At 63.2% G+C, this 18,959-nt stretch overlaps 1 protein-coding gene across 3 annotated transcripts; it reads left to right on the forward strand.

The window, feature by feature from the left end:
• The first annotated feature begins 1,257 nt into the window (after positions 1-1,257).
• On the forward strand, positions 1,258-18,201 carry ACY1 (aminoacylase 1). 3 transcript variants are annotated; one of them, XM_075939486.1, is made up of 15 exons: positions 1,258-1,395; positions 3,827-3,950; positions 7,221-7,285; positions 9,736-9,840; positions 12,103-12,197; positions 12,678-12,754; positions 13,091-13,180; positions 13,515-13,571; positions 13,716-13,789; positions 14,548-14,597; positions 15,067-15,208; positions 15,557-15,625; positions 15,830-15,909; positions 16,003-16,063; positions 16,774-18,201. In XM_075939486.1, the coding sequence occupies exons 2-15, from the start codon at positions 3,836-3,838 to the stop codon at positions 16,942-16,944; spliced, it is 1,251 nt and encodes a 416-aa protein (XP_075795601.1). In that variant the 5' UTR covers positions 1,258-1,395; positions 3,827-3,835; the 3' UTR covers positions 16,945-18,201. The 3 variants fall into 3 exon arrangements, with proteins under 3 accessions (XP_075795601.1, XP_075795603.1, XP_075795602.1); XM_075939488.1 differs by having other exon boundaries at positions 1,373-1,395; positions 9,669-9,840; XM_075939487.1 differs by lacking the exon at positions 1,258-1,395 and adding an exon at positions 1,402-2,000.
• The last annotated feature ends 758 nt before the right edge of the window (positions 18,202-18,959 follow it).

Raw genomic sequence — 18,959 nt, forward strand, 5'->3', positions numbered from 1 at the left:
CTCTTTTCCGCAAATGCTTTTAACAGAAAACTTTTCCGTTAAAAGCATTTGCGGAAAATCCTTCCAGTCTAGACATAGCAAGAGAGGCGTGACTTCTGCTGTTCGGCCGACAGCTATTTCAGCGGCCACAGGACCGAAATGGGTCAGCTGTCTCCTCCAAATGCATCTCAACCGTGCCCGACGAATGGATCGCTAAGCCCAGGCAACAGGGATTGTACGCCTGTGGGTCCACCCTCCCCAGGGCTCAGCAGTGCTGCAAGCACACAGCCTTGCCCCAAGCCTGGCTGCAATTTTCAAATCAAGACGGGGGGGAGGGGGTTTCTAAAAAAAGAGGGTCCTGTTCAAATGAGTTATTTTGTGGCGTGTCCCACTAGGCAATGCGATTAGATGGTCTGGCTTTGGAAACGATGCAACCCTTTATCACGTCTCCAGGAGCTGGGGGCGTAAGGAAAGTTGACGTCTTTATTTCTGACCGTCTGCCAAAGCCTTGTATTAACAGAAATGCATTCACGGATTCTTATTTTTTCAATCAAAATGTGATTTAGATGGAAAAAATTAAGTGTTGTTCCTCCTTGTGCTTTTTTTTAATCAAAATTCCAAGGTCCTGGAATAATCTGAGTGATAATCTGAGTCTCTTCACTTTTATTTAAACAAAAGGTTTCTGGCCTTCATAGTATGCGCAAAAGCTTGCAAATGCGACCTGCGAGCTCAAAGCACCAGAAGGCAAAAAAGCCCTAACAGTATGAATGTAAAAATAAATCTGTTTTTTTTTTTCAACCAGTCGCATGAGTGTTGTGTGGGATTTGAGATTTATGAGTGTTGTGGGGTGGCATGGGGTTCCCTCCTTAATCTCAGGGACTGCAACAACAAAAGAAGCCAGGAGAATCTGAAAGTGAAACTAGCAGTTAACTTTTCACTCTAAACTGAGCCAGTTCTAGGTGGAAAAACTAAAAGTTTTCAAATGAGATTTGAATAACTCTTTCATTTGTCTTAGATTTAGCCTGGCATTGGGGCCGTGCTAAAAATCAGACCAAGTTTATAGGCCCCAATGCTGGCCTGCCTTAAAGCTGAGCAACCATGGAGGGGATTGGTCAGCCTGGATTTAGTTTTGCCCAGCTGTGCCAGCAGCTAATGTTTCTGGGGTGACTGCAAAGAAAGCCACCACCACCGAACAGAAACCGCGGGGGGGGGGGGAGGGATGAGAAATGGTGACTCCATGGAGGGAGGAGCAGAGGTGTCTGGCTTTGGGCTTGCAAAGCCAGCAGCAGCCTGGACCCAGGCGTGGTTTATTGAACCCGCCCAAAGCTGGGGGCAGGCTCAGAGAAAAGCGGCCGGTTACTGGCTTTTCGCGAGCAGGAGTTTTTGGCTCGGCGCGGCAGGGAGGGAGCGGAGCGGGTGAGAGTATCCCTGGTGCAGCCAGGAACAGCCTGCTCTGTTTGTTTGCGCAGGGCTGGCACCGGGGACTCCCGGGCGGTGCCTGGGGACCGGGCGCGACACCTGCTAACACCGCAGCCGCTCGCAGCCCCCCGCGCAAGCCAGGCCCTGCCCTGGCTGGGTCGCTGGTGTCGGCAAAGCCACAGGGCCCGGGGGGTTGGACTGCGGGGTGTAAGGCAAAGGCTGCTGGCTATCTGCCCAGCGCCCTGGGGGCCCGATCCCGCGGGATAACTGCCCAGCGCCCTGGGGGCCCGATCCCGCCGGTTATCTGCCCAGCGCCCCGGGGGGCCCGATCCCGCGGGATAACTGCCCAGCGCCCTGGGGGCCCGATCCCGCCGGCTAAGTGCCCAGCGCCCTGGGGGGCCCGATCCCGCCGGCTAAGTGCCCAGCGCCCTGGGGGGCCCGATCCCGCCGGCTAAGTGCCCAGCGCCCTGGGGGCCCGCGGCAGCGTGCGCGGGGGGAGGGAGGCGGCTGCTGGCGGCCAGTCCCGATTGGCCGGTGGGCGGGCTCGGCCCAGCCCAGCTCGCAGCCCGGGCGAAGGCGGCGGCGGGGCCGGAGCGGCGGAGGTAGGGCGGGGGGTCGGGGCAGCCTCCCCGCAGCGCCGCTTCTTTACTCGGGCTGGCCCGGCCCGGCCCGGCCACGCGGGCGGGGGCTCCGGGGGCCCCGACTCCTGCCCGAGCCCCAGAGACCTGCACCCCCAGTCCCGGCCACTCGCTCCTGCCCCCCCGGCCCCACCCCTGCACCCCCAGTCCCGGCCACTCGCTCCTGCCCCCCCGGCCCCACCCCTGCACCCCCAGTCCCGGCCACTCGCTCCTGCCCCCCCGGCCCCCACCCCTGCACCCCCAGTCCCGGCCACTCGCTCCTGCCCCCCCGGCCCCCACCCCTGCACCCCCAGTCCCGGCCACTCGCTCCTGCCCCCCCGTCCCCCACCCCTGCACCCCCAGTCCCGGCCACTCGCTCCTGCCCCCCCGGCCCCCACCCCTGCACCCCCAGTCCCGGCCACTCGCTCCTGCCCCCCCGGCCCCACCCCTGCACCCCCAGTCCCGGCCACTCGCTCCTGCCCCCCCGTCCCCCACCCCTGCACCCCCAGTCCCGGACACTCGCTCCTGCCCCCCCGGCCCCACCCCTGCACCCCCAGTCCCGGCCACTCGCTCCTGCCCCCCCGGCCCCACCCCTGCACCCCCAGTCCCGGCCACTCGCTCCTGCCCCCCCGGCCCCCACCCCTGCACCCCCAGTCCAGGCCACTCGCTCCTGCCCCCCCGGCCCCCACCCCTGCACCCCCAGTCCCGGCCACTCGCTCCTGCCCCCCCGGCCCCCACCCCTGCACCCCCAGTCCCGGCCACTCGCTCCTGCCCCCCCGGCCCCCACCCCTGCACCCCCAGTCCCGGCCACTCGCTCCTGCCCCCCCGGCCCCACCCCTGCACCCCCAGTTCCGGCCACTCGCTCCTGCCCCCCCGGCCCCACCCCTGCACCCCCAGTTCTGGCCACTCGCGCTCCTGCGTCCCCCGTGCTCCCTCCGAGCCCCCACCACTGCACCCCCACACTATGCGCCCCCAATCCTGCACCCCCAGTCCCGGCCATTTGTGCACCTGCCTCCCCGTACACCCCCATCTGTCCATGCGCCCTGCCCTTGCACCCTCCAGTACTCCCTGCACCCCATGTTTCCACACCCCATACCCCCCACCACACTTTCCCCCAGGCCATGCTTGCGCTTACCTGCCACCCCAACCTTCATGCTGCACCCACCTCCCCATGCCAGAGCTACCCCAATGCCTGTCCCCATGTGCCCCACTGACCCCTAAACACCAACTCTGGACACCCTCCACCCCCTCTTACCTCTAGTCCATGTGTACTGCCCCCTGCTCACCCTGCCTCCAATCCCCCACCGACCCCGAATGTCCAAACCTCCGCACACCCCTACCCCCTGCCTTCTCCTGCTCATACCCACACCTGCACCCCCAGTTCCGGCCACTCGCGCTCTGCACTCATGCCCCCCCCTCTGCCACCTGCTTGTGTGACGGGGGGTGGTGGCCAGGATTGCAGCTTGCTGGGGGGGATCTTGTCCCCCGCATGTCTGTGCGGCGTGGCACAGGCTGGTGTCGGCTGCCGTGCCTGGGGGGGTAGACCTGGGACAGGAAGGCTCAGCCTGGAGGTGGCGGAGGCAGGATAGCTCTGTGCTGGGCATGTGCCCCCTTGTGCCCAGGCTCCATGTCTCGCTTGTGCCCCTCAAGCCCTGTCATGCCTGGCATGGGTGGGTGCCACGCGGGGCGCCCCTCCCCCGGGCGGGCCGCATTCCCATTGCGCCGGGGAGGGGCAGGCACAGCTGCCCCCGTGTCTGTGACATCACGGTTCCGTGGCTCCGGCCCACCCCTCTCCCCCCATTTGCCCACAGGTGGACACCATGCTGCCTGCGGCTGGGGAGCCGGTTGGAAGCCATGAGCCTGGCGAGGACCCGTCCGTCACCCTCTTCCGGGCGTACCTGAGACTCAGGACGGTCCAGCCTGAGCCTGACTATGGTAGGGAGCAGGGCAGGCTGCTGGGCCGAAGCGAGTCCCTGGGGGTGAACCAGAGGCCTGTCCCACCGTTGGCTCTGTGGGGCCTCCTCACAACCGGCCACAGGCGGGGTTGGGCCGGGGGCACTGAAGTGCCCTGCCCTGCCAGCGAGACCCACTTCATCAGAGAACCAGCCAGATGCTCAACCTGACCTGGGAGCCTGCCAGCAAAGCCGAGTGGGCGGGGCATCAGGGGAAGGGGCGGGGCAACACGGCGCTCCCCAAACTTTGGCAAATGAGCCGACGCTGGCGGCGGGAGTCCTGATGAAATCTGCCAGGGCTTGTGCCACCAGCAAAGAGGCCGATCTGGCTTGTAGACAGGGAAACTCCCGGGGAATGCGAGCTGGGGACTATGGCAGAACCTTCCTTGCAGCCTCCTTCCTCAAATAGCACCTTCTGCTGCCTCTGGGGTTTAGGAGCCTCCGCGAGCTCCCAGCACCACCTGTTTCACCCCGGCTAGGATGGCGCTTAGCCTGATTCTCCGCTCGCCCCCCCCCCCCTTTGTTCAGTGCCTGGACCTACTGTTCTCACCTGGGCAAAGTGGGTGGAAAATGCAGCTTGCTCAGCCTCTTCCACTCACCCTGGTGAAGAATCAGACCCTGAGGTTCCCTGTCAGCCCAAGAGGCACGTTGCTGCTCTTTGGCCTCTTGGCTGAGCAAAGTCCCCCTTCTGGAGCTCTCTTCTGCAGGGGGCAACCTTACCTATTGCCCTAAGTGTTAATCAGTCACAGAGCAAATGGCTGTGACCCTGGGTCCCGGCGACAGCACCTGCCCAGTCAGCGAGTCGATCGAGCTAAGATCTGCTTGTCTCAGCGGTTTCCCCCTCTTGGAGTTGGCCAGCCCGTCCCTGCAGGAGCTAGTTTAGTTGGTTCTGTATTAATCCTCCGCTGGGGTGGATTAGGAACTTGGGTTTCAAATCGAGTGACATTCAGTTCTCGTTAAACGGGTGTGTAACAGGGCTGTGGGTCAGTAATTGAGTGTGTGTGTATGCAGGTGTGTCAGAGAGTCTGAGCCAAAGCTGATTGAAGTATTATTTTAATAACTGAACAACAGGGGCAGAGGTCACTAAATGAAATTACTAGGCAATTGGTTTAAAACAAACCAAAGGAAGTTCTTCATGCAATGCACCGTCAACCTGTGGAACTCCTTGCCAGAGGGTGTTGTGAAGGGCAAAACTTCAATAGAGTTAAAAAAAGAATGAGAGAAATTCATGGAGGATTGGTCCATCGATTGCTGAGCAGGGATGGTGTTCCTGGCCTGTCAGAAGCTGGGAATGGGTGACAGGAGAGGGATCACTTGATGGTTACTTGTTCGGTTCCCTCCCTCTGGGGCACCTGGTGTTGGCCGCTGTGGGCAGGCAGGACGCTGGGCTGGATGGGCCTTTGGGCTGACCCAGTGCGGCTGGACGGACTCCTGTGGACGTGAGTGGTTTTGATCACGCTCCGAGTCAAAAGCCAAACCGGGCGCTGGTGGGAGGCTGCTCGTTCTGTTTCTTTGCCAAGAGGCCATAAGAGGGTTCAGCGCGGTACCGCCGGAGGGAGAGCCAAACCTGGCCGCTGCTGCCACCAGTGCAAAGCAGCCTTTTCCTGACCATTTCCAGTTCACTCGTAGTGAGCTCCCCGCCCCTCCAGCTCCTGCCAGCTCAGCCGGGAATATGAAATAGCTCCTGATCGGGGACCAGACCCGGCCGTCGTGGCGGATGCCAATGGCTTGCTGGCTCAGTGGGCGTTTGCCCGGCGTGTGGACAGGAGGACGTAACACACTGCTCCTCAAAGGCATCGCCTCGAGGCTCCAAAGTTGGGCCCACGGTAGAATGCTTGTGTGACGGCGCGTTGGGGTTCCCCCGACTCCTGCACCCCCGTAATGGTACGAACAGACTCCGCCAGCCAGTAGAGTAGAGGGAGTTTATTGCTTCTCCAGGATACAGCACAAGTGTAATCCGGTTACAGGGCAGGCCTAGGATGCCTCAGCCCCCCTTGAGATGGGGGAGACTGGGCCCCTAAATCCCGGCCCCTTGCTTAGCTACTTCCTCCATGATTCCAGACAGAAATGGCCCAACTTCCAGTCCTGCCTCCCAGCCAGGGGCTGCCCTCCCCCTTCCTCCCTTTGTTCCTCTCTCTGGGAGGTAACCAGTAGAACAGGTTACCTACGGGACCCATCAGCTACTCTGCTGGGCCGTGGTACAGACAGCAGCCAGTGGGGGTCACCCACAGCCCAAGCCTAGCAACCAGCAAGATATCAACACTACGTCACAGCTTGGTTGACCCTCCACCTGCTGCCCAGGGAGGTGGAATGCCTATGGTGACCGGTAGGGCCTTACCCCATTCGCCGTCCATGATGGTCAATTTCAGGGCCAGAGGATTGGTCAATTTCACATGGTTGGCTTTTAACCTTGCACTGTCAGGTGTTGTCACCCTGGGGTCCCGACTGAAAAGGAGATTGAAGGGGTCGCAACCCAGTTGTAGGGGGGTCCTGGAATGGCCCCCCCCTCACTGCTGTGCTCCAAAGGCAGCAACCACAGGAGGAGCCGAGAGGGAGAGGTGGCTCTGGTCTCCCCCGTGCTGCTGGGTGTGCCCCAGCCAGGGGCTGCTCAGCACCAGTCTCTCTCTGTTCACCAGAGCCCTTTGCAGGGGGGGGACAAGTCCTGGCCTTCCCCTGCCCAGCTGCAGCCAGGAAGCCCCCTTTGAGGTGCTTCTAGGAGCATGGGGAAGGGCTTATTTCACAGCCTGTGACACGCTCTTCCCAGCCGCGCTATTGGCCCTAGTGACAGGAGAATGACTCCCGCTGGCGCAGGCAGGGACAGCTGACGAGGTGGAGGGGAGAAGCCGGTGGGATTCGGGGGACTTGGGTTGGGGGTGAAGTCTAATCATTCTTTGCATCGCTGCAGCAGCTCTTTGCTCTGCCGTCTCTCGCCTCCGCCCTGCTCTCCTAGTGGCAGATTAGGCTTGTTAATTATTTGTGCTGCAGGGGCCCCGTGGCCCCAGCCAGGGATCCTGCACTCACCGCGCTAGGCGCTGTACAGGGCAGAACGCCAAGTCTTGCGCCGACACGTGGCAGATCTCTCTTGGCCGAGGCGGAGCCTGCCTGGGTCAGTGGCGGGTGACAGGCCTATTACTGCTGCCCTTCTCGGGGCCTTCGCGGTCCCCTCCGGAAGGCATGCCGTGTGCCTGGCTGTTCGGAGCGAGACGGGCCAGGGGATTCCTGCTGTAACTTCCCGGCTTTCTCCCGCTCTCAGATGCGGCCGTGCAGTTCCTGGAGCAGATGGCAGGCGAGCTCGGCCTGGGGTGTCAGAAAGTGGAGGTGAGGAAAGCGAACCCCGCCCTTTGTGGGAATTCCCTCCCGATCTGAGCCCCCGGTGTCTGGGTGCCCCCTGCACAGGACAAGGGAAACCTCAGCACAGCGCCAGTCACGGTCTCCCAGAAGCACGGCTGAGGGGCAGGCGTTTCCCCCCCCCGTCCCGTCCCAGAAAGACACCCCCTTCGCCGTGTGTCTGGGCCCCTTCGCATCAACAAGCACTTTCCTGCCTGGGCTGTTGTCACGCACGGCTCCGAAACCAAACGCTCCCCCTGCGCTGGGCCCGACTTCCTCTGGAGAGCTCCCCTTCTCCCTGCCCGGGGCTGTGCTGGGATGCACCGGGCGCGCCGCACACCGGGATTGGTGGGTCTCCGCTGCAGTCTCTGGCCAGGTGCCCGCATCCCCACGCCCAGCCTGGCAAAGCGCTGCCCTTGGCACCCCGTGGGCACTGCCAGGGCGAAGGCCCTTTGCCCGGAGCCATCCCCACGCCCAGCCTGGCAGAGCACTCCCCTTGGCACCCGGAGGCCCTTTGCCCGGAGCCATCCCCATGCCCAGCCTGGCAGAGCGCTGCCCTTGGCACCCCGTGGGCACTGCCAGGGCGGAGGCCCTTTGCCCGGAGCGCTCCTTCCAGACGTCCGTCTTCCGGTAGCACAGAGGAGTCCCCTGGGTGCAGGTCAGCCTGGTTGTGCAGTGCACAGTGTGGGCTCGTCCTAGCCGCTCCGGGGCAGAGTCTGACCCCAGTTCCCCCAGCGCAAGCCTGGGAACGGTAGAGCGGCTCCATGTTTCCACCGGTGAGACCTGCAGCTGGCCCTTGGTCTGCTTCCTGCGGCCCTCCATGTGCTCCGGCCCAGCCTGCAGACCCCTCTGGGGATTACAAAGTCGTCCTCCCTTCCCCCACGCCCTCGGGCCCAGCTCCCAAGATCCCCTGTGCAGCCTTGACCCGGACCCGCAGGGTGGGGAACCGACGCCCTCCCACACCCAGTGGTCTCTCTGGATCTGGGGGAATTCTGAACCATGAGAGGTCTCCTCTTGGACCCTTGATCCCTGGTCCTTGCATTGGGACTCCGGGGCGGAGGGCAGGGGGCTATTCCCCCCCCCCCCCCCCAGTCGATAGCAGGAGAGACCCTGTGAGCAGTTGTTGACGATCACATGCGGACGCAAATCCCTTGAAGACTTGGCCAGCCCCTTAATCTGCTATTACAGGTCCCGGGTCTATTTTTGGATCTATCCCGCCTGACCTTTGCAGCTGCCTGGTCTGGAATTAAATGGGGCGTTAGCAAGCTCGCATTCCTCCAGGAGGCCTGGTGCACCCCTTTTTCCCTGGGACTTGTCCCAGCTCACGGGCCTGGGAACCCCGCCCAGCAGAAATCGCAGAAGATGGGTGCTTGGCTGTGTGCGTGCGGGTGGGTCGCCTGAGCCATTCGGAGGCTGGGTCCCGCTTGGAGATTTAGTGAGAGTCGAGGCAGTTTTCTTTCAAGGCCTCCGGCTACTGGCGTTTGCCGCTGGATTTTTTTCTGAGATCCTGTAGCCATCGTCAGCCGTGGCTGGTGTCCTCTGGGGCGGCCTCGCTCCAGCAGGCGTTGGGTGGAAGATCCGTGCTCAAGGTCCCTTGCTTGGGGGATTGGATGGTTCTGGGGTACATGGCTCATTCACCAGCTCCCATGGGAACACGCTGCCTTGTGACACGGTGGGTCCTGGTACAGTTCCTATTGGCCCGAGACCCCAGGAGCCTCCTGCTGGTCTTTCACCCACCGCGCCTGCCCGAGATCTGAGCGCGGGCACTGCTGGGATAAAACCAGCCCCTTACTGATTATCTGGGGGATGCTTCCACCGGACGGCAACTTTGCCCTGTAGGGAGAAGCGTTTCCTTTGGGTTTTCCACCATGAATCAAGTGACTCCCCCGTGTGCTCTGTCTGGGGCAGCATGGAAAGGAGGAAGAAATCTCCTTCCTGCGCCTGTCCAGGTCTGGCTTTGGAGGTGGGAGAAGGCTGCATGCCTTTTGGGATCTCTTGGGCCCGTGGCTCGGAGGGCCCCCTCGCTAGCCAAGTGCCGTGAAGTTACTGATAGATTTATTCCTTACACCGCCCCGGTGCGGCAGGGAGTTGCAATCCTGAGAGCACGGTGGGGAGTTGCCCTGGGGAGATGTGGGGACATGACCAAGGTTACTCAGGGAGTCTGTGGCAGAGCTGGGAATTGAGCCCTGGTCTGTTGGCTCCCAGGCCAGTGCCCCGCCTGTGAGCCCTTCCTGCCTCCCTCCAAGAGAGCAGCGTCTCCTTTTCGAAATCAGTTCCTTCCTGGGTGACACAATCTCTCCTTTGCTTGCCAACCCCGCTGCCCCGCCTCGTCCTCCCACCCTGGGCTGCTCCGTCGGATCCTGCCCCCTGCCAGGCTCTCCCACCCTGCCGCAGGACAGAGCAGGCCCTGGCGCTGGACCAGCCTCCCTCTTGCTCCGCAGGTGTGCCCAGGCCGGGTGGTCACCATCCTGACCTGGCCGGGCACGGCCCCGCAGCTCCGCTCCATCCTGCTGAACTCCCACACGGATGTGGTGCCGGTGTTTGAGGTGAGGGCTGCCGGGCGGGGCTTACCACTGGGACCGGCTGCTCCCTCCGGGCAGGTGGGGGGTGGGTAGGTGTTCTCTCCCCCGGCCTCCGCTTGCCAGGGGCCGCCAGCTTAGCCTGAATCCAGCCGTGTGCGGTTTGGGAAGACACCTCTGCATCCTTTAATGCCGGGCTTGGCGACCTTTTCAACCCAGAGCCAAACTCCATTGTTACCTGCACAAATTTCTCTCTCCCTTCCTCGCTGTAGGGACACACACTCCTTGACCCAGTCCCTAGGGCTCAAGGTGCAACCCTGTGAATTTACACACCCACCCTTACCCAATTCCTAGGGCTCAGGGTGCATCGTCCTGTGGGTTTTGCAGGATCACTAGCCACTGAAAGAGCCTCACACAGTAATATCCTTACCCTCTATTTACTGACAATTCCCAAACAAGCAGAATACACATGCTAAGCACAGTGTCATGCTCACCAATCTGGGTACAGGCGGACTTCCCCTGTTGGCCAGGCAATATCAGTCTCTCTGGTCTTAGGCTGTCTCTCAGAGATGAGTGCGTCTTTTCCAGCTCTTCCCCCTTCTTCTTGGTGTTCCTGGTCGTCTTCCAGCCTTTTCTTCCTTCCTTCTGCTTCTGTTACTTCTCATCTTCTTCTTGGTGGTCGTCTTGGACTCTAGTTTATATAGTGAAACCTGAGTCCTGCTTAGCTAGACCGTAACCAATTATTTTAGTATAATTTTACTAACCAATCATAACAAAATTATCCAGCCAATCATATCCCACCACCTTAATTGATTTACACCTAGCAAAATTAATTATACAGCAGACAGAAACAGTTACAAACCAGACAGAGACCTCACACTCAAACAATAGGAAAGTGAATGGTGCCACTTAAGTTTTCTTTCCCCATCTTGAGATCTGTTTCTTTATCTGGTGCCAAAGTCCCCTTCTCACAGCTTGGGGCGACTTTTTAAATACAATTTAGATGGCATGTGAGTATTTGACTCTAGGCCTTTCAGCCAATGGCTGTTGCTCTTCAGTCTGGCTGCAGAATAAGGCTTTGGTTCAGGGCTACCCCAGGCCTTCCAACAGGGCTACGTATTGTTACACCATCACTATTCAGAGCGAGGGGGCCACACACAGCCCTGTAAGCGTGCCCGTTTGCAGGACTGAAAACACACCGCTTAATGGTATTGGTAATTGACGTGCTGATTAATAACAGCCCCAATGAGCCATTGGCCTTTATTGAATGGGACTTCTGCTGCTGCATCTTTTCACGCCGTTCTTTGAAATTTACGCTGTAACAGGTCAAATCCAGCTTCACATGCACCTGTCAGTCTTATGGCAGGGGGCTGGGGATGAGAGGGTGTAGGAGTCAGGATGGGGGTGTATGAGGGGCTCAGGGCATTCGGGTGTATGATGGACTCAGGGCACAGGGCTTGTAGGTGTGTGTGGTCACAATAGCCTGATGGAAAGGCATCAGTCCCCAGAGTCTCAGGTTGTGAGTTCAAGGCCCTTTCTCTTCTCCTCCCCCCTGCCAAGCAGCCTCCAGGCTACTGCTGCTAGCCAGCCTGGAGCTGAAAGCATCAGATAAGGCAACTGCTGGAGATAGGGTTTGTCCTCCAGTGGCTCCATGGTTAAAGGCCTTAGCCCTGAGGTTATGAGTTCAAGTCCACCTGCCCACCCTGGAAGCAACAGGCCAGGAGCACACAACACACTGTGTGCCTGACTTGGCATTTTTCATTTTCAAAGTTGCATGTATTTTGGGGAATGAGAGTGGTTCCATAAAAAAAACTTAAAAAACAACAGATCATCTAGTAGCACCTTAAAGACTTACTGAGCTAGGCATAGGTTGCTGACCCTTGCTTTAATGCAAACGCAGCGCCCCCTACAGGAGCATGCAGGGAACTGCCTGCCTTTCCCCTCCCTCCAGCTGGGGGTAGTTTTTAAGCTCAGAGGATGGTTTGATCTCCCCCCTCAATCTCTCTGGAGATGGAGAAAGGTGCTGGTGGGTGAGGGGGGACCGACGCTGCCCCCCCAGACTGCAGCTTCCTGCCTCCCACCCAGGCCCTCTCTGCCCCCCAAGCATGGGGCTGCCCCTTTCTTTTATGGGAAAGGGGATCAGCTCCCTGTCCTGCCCCCCTCCTCCATGCTGGGAGCCAGCCGGACTGTGCTCGGGCCTCCCTGGCAGCACCTGCTCGTGCCCCCTGGCAGCGCCCACGCCCCACAGGAGCCCTTCTGTGTCGTTCAGCGCTGGTGTCTTCCCTGCAGGAGCACTGGGCCCACGACCCCTTCGAAGCCTTTAAGGACTCTCAGGGGAACATCTACGCCCGCGGGGCCCAGGATATGAAGTGTGTCTCCATCCAGTGAGTGCGGCCCGGCCTGTGCCTTGTACTAATTTGCCGTGGGGCTGAGCCCTGCACCACGGCTCATGGGCGTGGGGAGCCCTCGGGTCACATCCGGACCGTGGGGTAAATCCGGAGGAACTCCCCTGGGCTCAGTGGGTCGGCTTTCGGGAACTGCCCTGGGCCGGGCGGCTTGCCCTGGCCGGTCACAGCCAGAAAGGGGAGGCTGGGCCAGCCGAAAGCCGTGCGATGCGGCAGGCGCTGTGGATCCTGAGAGCCGAGCCGATGCCCCTTATGGTCGAGGTCCCTGCATTGCCTGGCTGGGTCCCTGCTCTGCGTGGCCGCCGGAACCGCCAGCACACGCCAGGCTGTGGGAACAGCCGGGAGAGCGGATGCTGGCTGGAATGGGGGTGTCTCTCACACCCGGCCTGCAGCACGGCTGCTCTCCGGGGCCCCGCAGAGACCTGGGGATCTGGCTTCCTGATCTGTCTCCCCGCACAGGTACATTGAGGCCATTCGGAGGCTGCAGGCCGAGGGGAAGCGCTTCCCCCGCACGGTTCACATGACGTTCGTGCCCGGTAAGCGGCTAGCGGGTCGCCAGAGCTGAGGCGCAGGGGTGGGGAGGTGGGAGCCACCCTGCCTCTCCCTGAGCTTGCGTTGGAGGCAGGCCGGAGGGGGGCCGGGCGGGGCCGGGGGCCAGGCGGGGGAGCAGGGGCACTGAGCAGTTCCCAGGAGCAGGCTGGGGCGTGGCGCTGCCAGGACGGGGACCCCAGCGGTGGGGAAACAGCTGCTCTCCCGCACCTTGCACCGATCCGAGCTGGACCGGCCAGGCCCCGGGGCGCTCCGGTTGGGGGGCTAGGGAAGGCCGGTCTCCAGCCCCAGCCACTGACGCGGCGTCCCTCCTTCGAGTGCAGACGAGGAGATCGGGGGCCGGACGGGCATGGAGCTGTTCGTGAAGCGGCCCGAGTTCCAGGCGCTCAACGTCGGCTTCGCCCTGGATGAAGGTGCTGCACCCTGGGTGGGGGCCGAGCGGGGGGCTGTCTGCCCGGGGGGGGGGGGCAGGGAGGGACCACGCTGGGCCTGGCTGCTGGCCCTTCTGTGGGACAAGCCAGCCCCGGCCACTAGAGGCAGACGGGCTGAGATGTACGAAGGGTCAGGGTGGGGGATAATGGAGAGTCCCCAGCTTTGCACCCCTCTTGGCGGGCACCCTTGGTGCCTGGGTGAGGGGTTTGGCAGGGCGGGGCCCGCTGCCCTCACGGCACCTGATGGGCATCTGGGGATTCCCCCCGGGCCCTAAACCTGCCCCCGCTGCATGACCACGTTTCTTCCCTCCCCCAGGCTTGGCCAACCCGACGGACGCCTTCACTGTCTTCTACGGGGAGAAGGCCCCCTGGTGTGAGTAGGGCCCGTCCCCGTGCCCCCTCGCCTTGGGCCTGGCTGCGCGTGTTGAACGTGCCCATCACCATGGTGTCTGGGCGCCAGGCTCACCCCCCCACACACTCCCATTAACACATCTCCCCCTCTTGTCGGCCCGTGCAGGGATTACAGTCAAGTGCGAGGGGAACCCCGGCCATGGCTCCCGGCTCATCGAGAACACGGCTGCTGAGAAGTTGGTAAGAGGCGCCCAGTTCTGGGGTGAGGGGCTTGCAGTGCTCTCCCGTCCCCCTCGCCCCCCCCCCCGGCTTCACCCACCTGCCCTCTGCCAGGGAAGGGGACAGGCTGAGTCCGTTAGGGCCTCCCCAGCAAGGAAAGGTGCAGGGAGAGCCCGACCAGTCCAACCTCAGCCTCTCCCAGCAGGGGGCGCTATAGGGAGAGACAGGGCACTGGCTGTGGGGGGCTCCCAGCTACTCCAATCCCAGTCTCTCCCAGCAGGGGGCACGGTATTTGGTGCTCCTGGCGGTTCCAGTCCCAGCCTCTCCCAGCAGGGGGCGCTATGGAGAGGGGCAGGGCACTGGCTGGGGTGGGGGACTCCCAGGTACTCCAGCTGTAGCCTCTCCCAGCAGGGGGCGCTATGGGAAGGGGCAGGGCACTGGCTGGGGGGGGCTCTCAGGTTCTCTAGCTCTAGCCTCTCCCAGTACAGGAGGTGCTGTGTAGAGGGGCAGGGCACTGGCTGGGGGTGGGGGGGCTCTCAGGTTCTCCAGCTCTTGCCTCTCCCAGCAGGGGGCGCTGTGTGGTGGGGCAGAGCACTAGCTACGGGGAGCTCCCAGCCTCTCCCTGTCAGAGCGCCCCTTTGTGGCTGCTGGGGGGAGCTGGCTGCTTTGTTTCTGGACAGCGGGGGGAGAAGCGGGAGCTGCTTGCCCTGGGAGTGCCGGCGTCGGGACGAGCCGGGAAGCTGCTCTAATACGCTGCCCCCCCCCCGTTCCCGCCCCAGCACAGAGTGATCACCTCCCTGCTGCAGTTCCGAGAGAGCGAGAAGCAGAGGTAAGAGGCAGCCCCCCGGGAAACCTGCCGCTCTTGTTTGGCCCCAGGGAGAATGAGCGTCCTAGCTCATGGGTTAAGGACGCACCCGTGGGCCTGGGACTCAAGACTCCTGGCTTCTCTCCTCAGCACCCTGGGGTGAGTCAGAGTGCTGCTCCGTGCCTCAGTTTCCCCATCCGGGATGTGGCTGCGCTGGCCCTGAGCGGCGGGTGGGGCGTGAGGGCCAGTTCGCTGATGGCAGTGGGGCCCTTTGGGCGTTGGGCAGAGGGCGGGATCCGGGGCACGGCTGCTTCAGCAGCCCACATCTGTCCTGGCCCTGTGTGCCGGGGCATGTGGCTGTCACATTGATGGCCCGTATGTCCCAGCCCAGCTGAGGGGGATCTCCGGAGCTCGGGAGGGGGAGAGGGTGATGGGCCCCGGGGAAAGGCAGCAGCAGACGCAGCTCACAGGTGCTGGGTGTGACCCCCCACAGGCTGCAGTGTGAGCACCTCACCCTGGGCGACATCACCTGCCTCAACCTGACCATGCTGAACGGGGGCGTCGCCTTCAACGTGGTGCCCTCCGAGCTGGCCGCCTCCTTCGACATCCGCATCCCGCCCACCGTCAACCTGCAGGTGCGGCGCCCGCTCGGCCAGGGGACCGATCCCCTGGGGAAGGGGCGGCAGGTCCTTGATGCTTTCCCTGTAAGCTGAGCGCCAAGGCGGCTGCACAGGAGAGATTCCGGTGCCGCCCAGCTGATTAGCAGAGTGCCCGCAGCGAGGTTTTGGTTTCTCTTGATGGTGCACATTCCCCCGGACCTTGGTGCACATAGAAAAAATTATTCCGCACACAGATGGAACATGGGTCCTGGACCTGCCTGCCATCACCCCAGAGGCAGAACAAGGGGCGATGGTGTGGATGCGAGAGAGCCGCCCCTCCCCCCCCGGTTTATGCCCCCTACTGATTTGCCCCCTTTCCTGCAGGCATTTGAGGAGCAACTCGCAGCCTGGTGCCGGGCTGCTGGAGAGGGGGTCACCTACGAGTTCCACCAGGTAACAGCAGGGCGCTGGGCACGGAGCCTCCCCTTGAAATCTGCTGGGTGCCTCCGTGCCCCTGCCCTCCCTGTGCAGCCCCTTCCAGCCGGACCCCCACCCTTCTGCCCCATGCTGACCTCAGCACCTTGCCCTCCCATCCCCCTTCCTCTGCCCCCATCTTCCTCCCCCGGGCTGGATTTCACCCTCTCCCCTTGGGTGCAGAAATACATGGATCAGACGGTGACCAGCACAGAGGAGTCGGACCCGTGGTGGAAGGCTTTCAGCGGGGCCTGCCGAGACATGTGAGTAGCGCTCCTGGAGGTGGCAGGCCGGGCTCTCCTGTGCCCCCACCCGCGGGGCTGGGGCGTGGCTCACCCGGGCTGTCTCTGTTCCAGGCACATGACGCTGGAGTGTGAGATCTTCCCGGCCGCCACCGACAGCCGCTTTATCCGAGCGGTGAGTCCGTGCCTCTCCCTGGCCCGGCTCCTCCCTGCTTCTCCTCCTGCCCCCTCCCTCTTTTTCTTTCCTTCGCTCCCAGGTGCGTCTCTGACACTGCTCCATTGCCGGGGCGGGGGAGGAGTCAGGACTCCGGCCCTCAGTTTTCCCACCTGTAAAATGGGAACTGCCCTGCCGGCAGGACGTGCTCGGAGGGTCTCTGCTGGAGGCTCCCCTTGGTTAGCAGTATGATGGCCAGGCCTTGTGCCAGGCCCCCTGCCAACGTCCATTCTTTTAAAGGAGCCAGTGTGGCGAGGCGGTTGGCTTTCCTGGTGGGGGGGGCACCTTGTTCCCCTGGCCTGGTTGTGATGATCTGCTGCTCTTTGTCCCGGATCCTGTCCCCACCCCCAAGGCACCGGGGTGGGGGGGGGGTGTTTCTGCACCACCCTGCAGGATCTCCCTCCGTCGGTCCTGCCCCATGATGCTCTGGGTCGGGAAGGTCCATCCCATGACAAAGCTTTCCCAGAGAGGTGGGGGGAGGGTGGGACGCCCCCTGCAGTCTCTGGCACGGGCAGCCTCCCCAGGGCCAGGGAAGGGTGCTGGCCGGTGACACCGGGGCAGGCCAGCAGGGGGTGCTGCATGTCAGTGAGGGCAGGGGATGGCTCAGTCCAGCCCCTCCCCCCCCCCCGGCTCAGCACCGTGGCAGCAACCCCCCCCCTTTCGCTCTGCAGGTCGGCGTCCCGGCCCTCGGCTTCTCCCCCATGAACCGCACCCCGGTGCTGCTGCACGACCACAACGAGTTCCTCAGCGAGGGGGTCTTCCTGCGGGGCATCGAGATCTACGCCCGCCTGCTGCCCGCCCTGGCCAGCGTCCCCCCTCTGCCGGCCGAGGGCGGGGAGTGAAACTCCGCTGGGGCGGGGCTCGGGGGGGCGGGATGCCAGGGTTCCCGGGTGCAGAACCACCCTGCGGTGCCAGCCCCGGGGGCAGGGGCCTGTGTGCCCAGGGTGGGGGTCAGGCTCCGGCTCGTGTCCCTGCCTGTGCCCCCTGGACCCTCCAGAATTCGACCCCGTGCCCTGCGAGCGTGGGGGGGAGGGGCTGCACCCAAAATGTGCCATTGCTTGCGGGGGGATGGGGACAACACCCCACTTGCTCCAGACCCCTCCCAGCCCCAGCCCTTCGCCCCAGATCCTGGCCAGGTCCCTTGTCCCGTTGCAGCAGCAACACTGGCTCCCCCCGCCATGGGGTGGGAGGAGGTTTCCATTCTCCAGGTGGCATCTCTCCAGCCCCCCGCCCCCCCTCCTCGCTGCCCCAGAGCCTCGCTCCCTGCTGCTGCCAGCCCCAGACCTCTGCAGAGCCAGCCCGGCCTCCGGAGACGGGCTGGGGTTGTGGGGGCCCCCCTTGCCGCTGGCTGGCTGCCTAGTGGCTCTCCTCGCTCCCGGGGCTAAGCAGCCCCACTCGCCCCAGGCAGGGCGGGAGAGGGAAGTGGGGTGGGCGCGAGTGCTCAGGGCAGGGTGGCCTAGTGGGTTGAGCTCAGGCCTGGCTTGTGACTCTCACCCAGACTGCCCATGTGACCTGGGTGAGTTGGCTGAGCTCTGGGCCTCCGTTCCCCGCATGCTCATGCCCCGCCACCCCGTGGGGTGGTGCCCTCCAGCACCCCAGAAAATCTCGGGGGACTTGTGCTCCAGCTCCATGCCTCCGGCCCTGCCCCAGGCGGCCCCCCGCAGAGGGCACGACGCTCAGGGACCATGTACCACCCTTGCCCTGGCCGGCCGGCTGGTAGCGCCTCTGTGAGCCGGACGTGGCGCGAGACGTGCCCGGAGGCTCCTGGCCAGGCCTGGGCCGGGGGATGGGCACAGGGAGGGGAGGCCACGGGGCCCCAGGGGCAGACCGTCAACCTACGGCCCGGGGATTGCAGGGTCTGGGGAAGGTGGGGGGAGGCCGGCCTTTGCGTCAGAAGCTGGACTAGCAGGGATCTCTCCTTGGGTGTGTGGGGGGGCTGCCTGCCCGAGCTCCCCCCGCCAGCGCTCACAATTGTTTGGTCTGGGGCATCGGGTCCGGGTCCTTTCCAAAGAGGCCAAAGCCAGCAGCTGTCCGGGCCGCTCTCCGCGGTGCCTGTGATTTCACTAAATAAAGAACAGCCGGGGGCTGTAACTCCTGGACTGGCCTCTCTCCGCTCCCTGGCTGAGCTTGAAATCCCCCCCCCCCCCCCGCGCTTTCCCCATTACGCCAGCCCAGCCGGCTGCTCTGGGGTCACCTCCCGGCCTTGTTGCACCATCAGAATTGCTGCAGCCGCCCTGGCTCTAGGGCAGCGTCTTCCCGCAGTGCCCCCTTCTGCCGTCCGGCCTCTCGCGGCCGCTCCTTCCTGACCCCTCGGCACCCTGGAGCTTCACCATGAAACGTGCCCGGGGAGTGGGGCAGCTGCTCTGGCCAGCCCTCGGCCCTTCCTCAGGGGCAGGGGCCTCCAGCGAGGTGCCTGAATCCCGGGGGAGCGGCAGGCAGGTTCCCTGAGGTACCTACGTGGGGGAACGGGGACGTGAGAGACCCCTGAGCTGCAGGGACTTGGCAGTCCGGAAATGGCACCACGACACGCCCAGAACTCAGCAGGCTCCCCCGAACGGGCCCTGTGAGCGCTGCCTGTCCTGTGCCTTCGTAGCGAGGGGCTTTGTGTCCATGGTGCCCGGGGAGGGGGGCTGCCCGCCCTTTGGGACGTGCCAAGCGAGGGCGGCTCCCTCTGGCCGGCAGAGGCGGCTCTAGATCTGCCCTTAGCCCCGGCTCCCTTTCCGTTTCCTCCCCCCGCTTTGGAGGTGGGTCAACTCTCCAGGACCTAACCGGGCGTTATGAGGAGGAGGGAGAGAAACTGTTCTCCTTGGCCTCGGAGGATAGAACAAGCAGCAAGGGGCTCAAACTGCAGCCAGGG

Source organism: Pelodiscus sinensis, chromosome 11 (genome assembly GCF_049634645.1).
Source record: "Pelodiscus sinensis isolate JC-2024 chromosome 11, ASM4963464v1, whole genome shotgun sequence".
Taxonomy (NCBI): Eukaryota; Metazoa; Chordata; order Testudines; family Trionychidae; genus Pelodiscus; species Pelodiscus sinensis.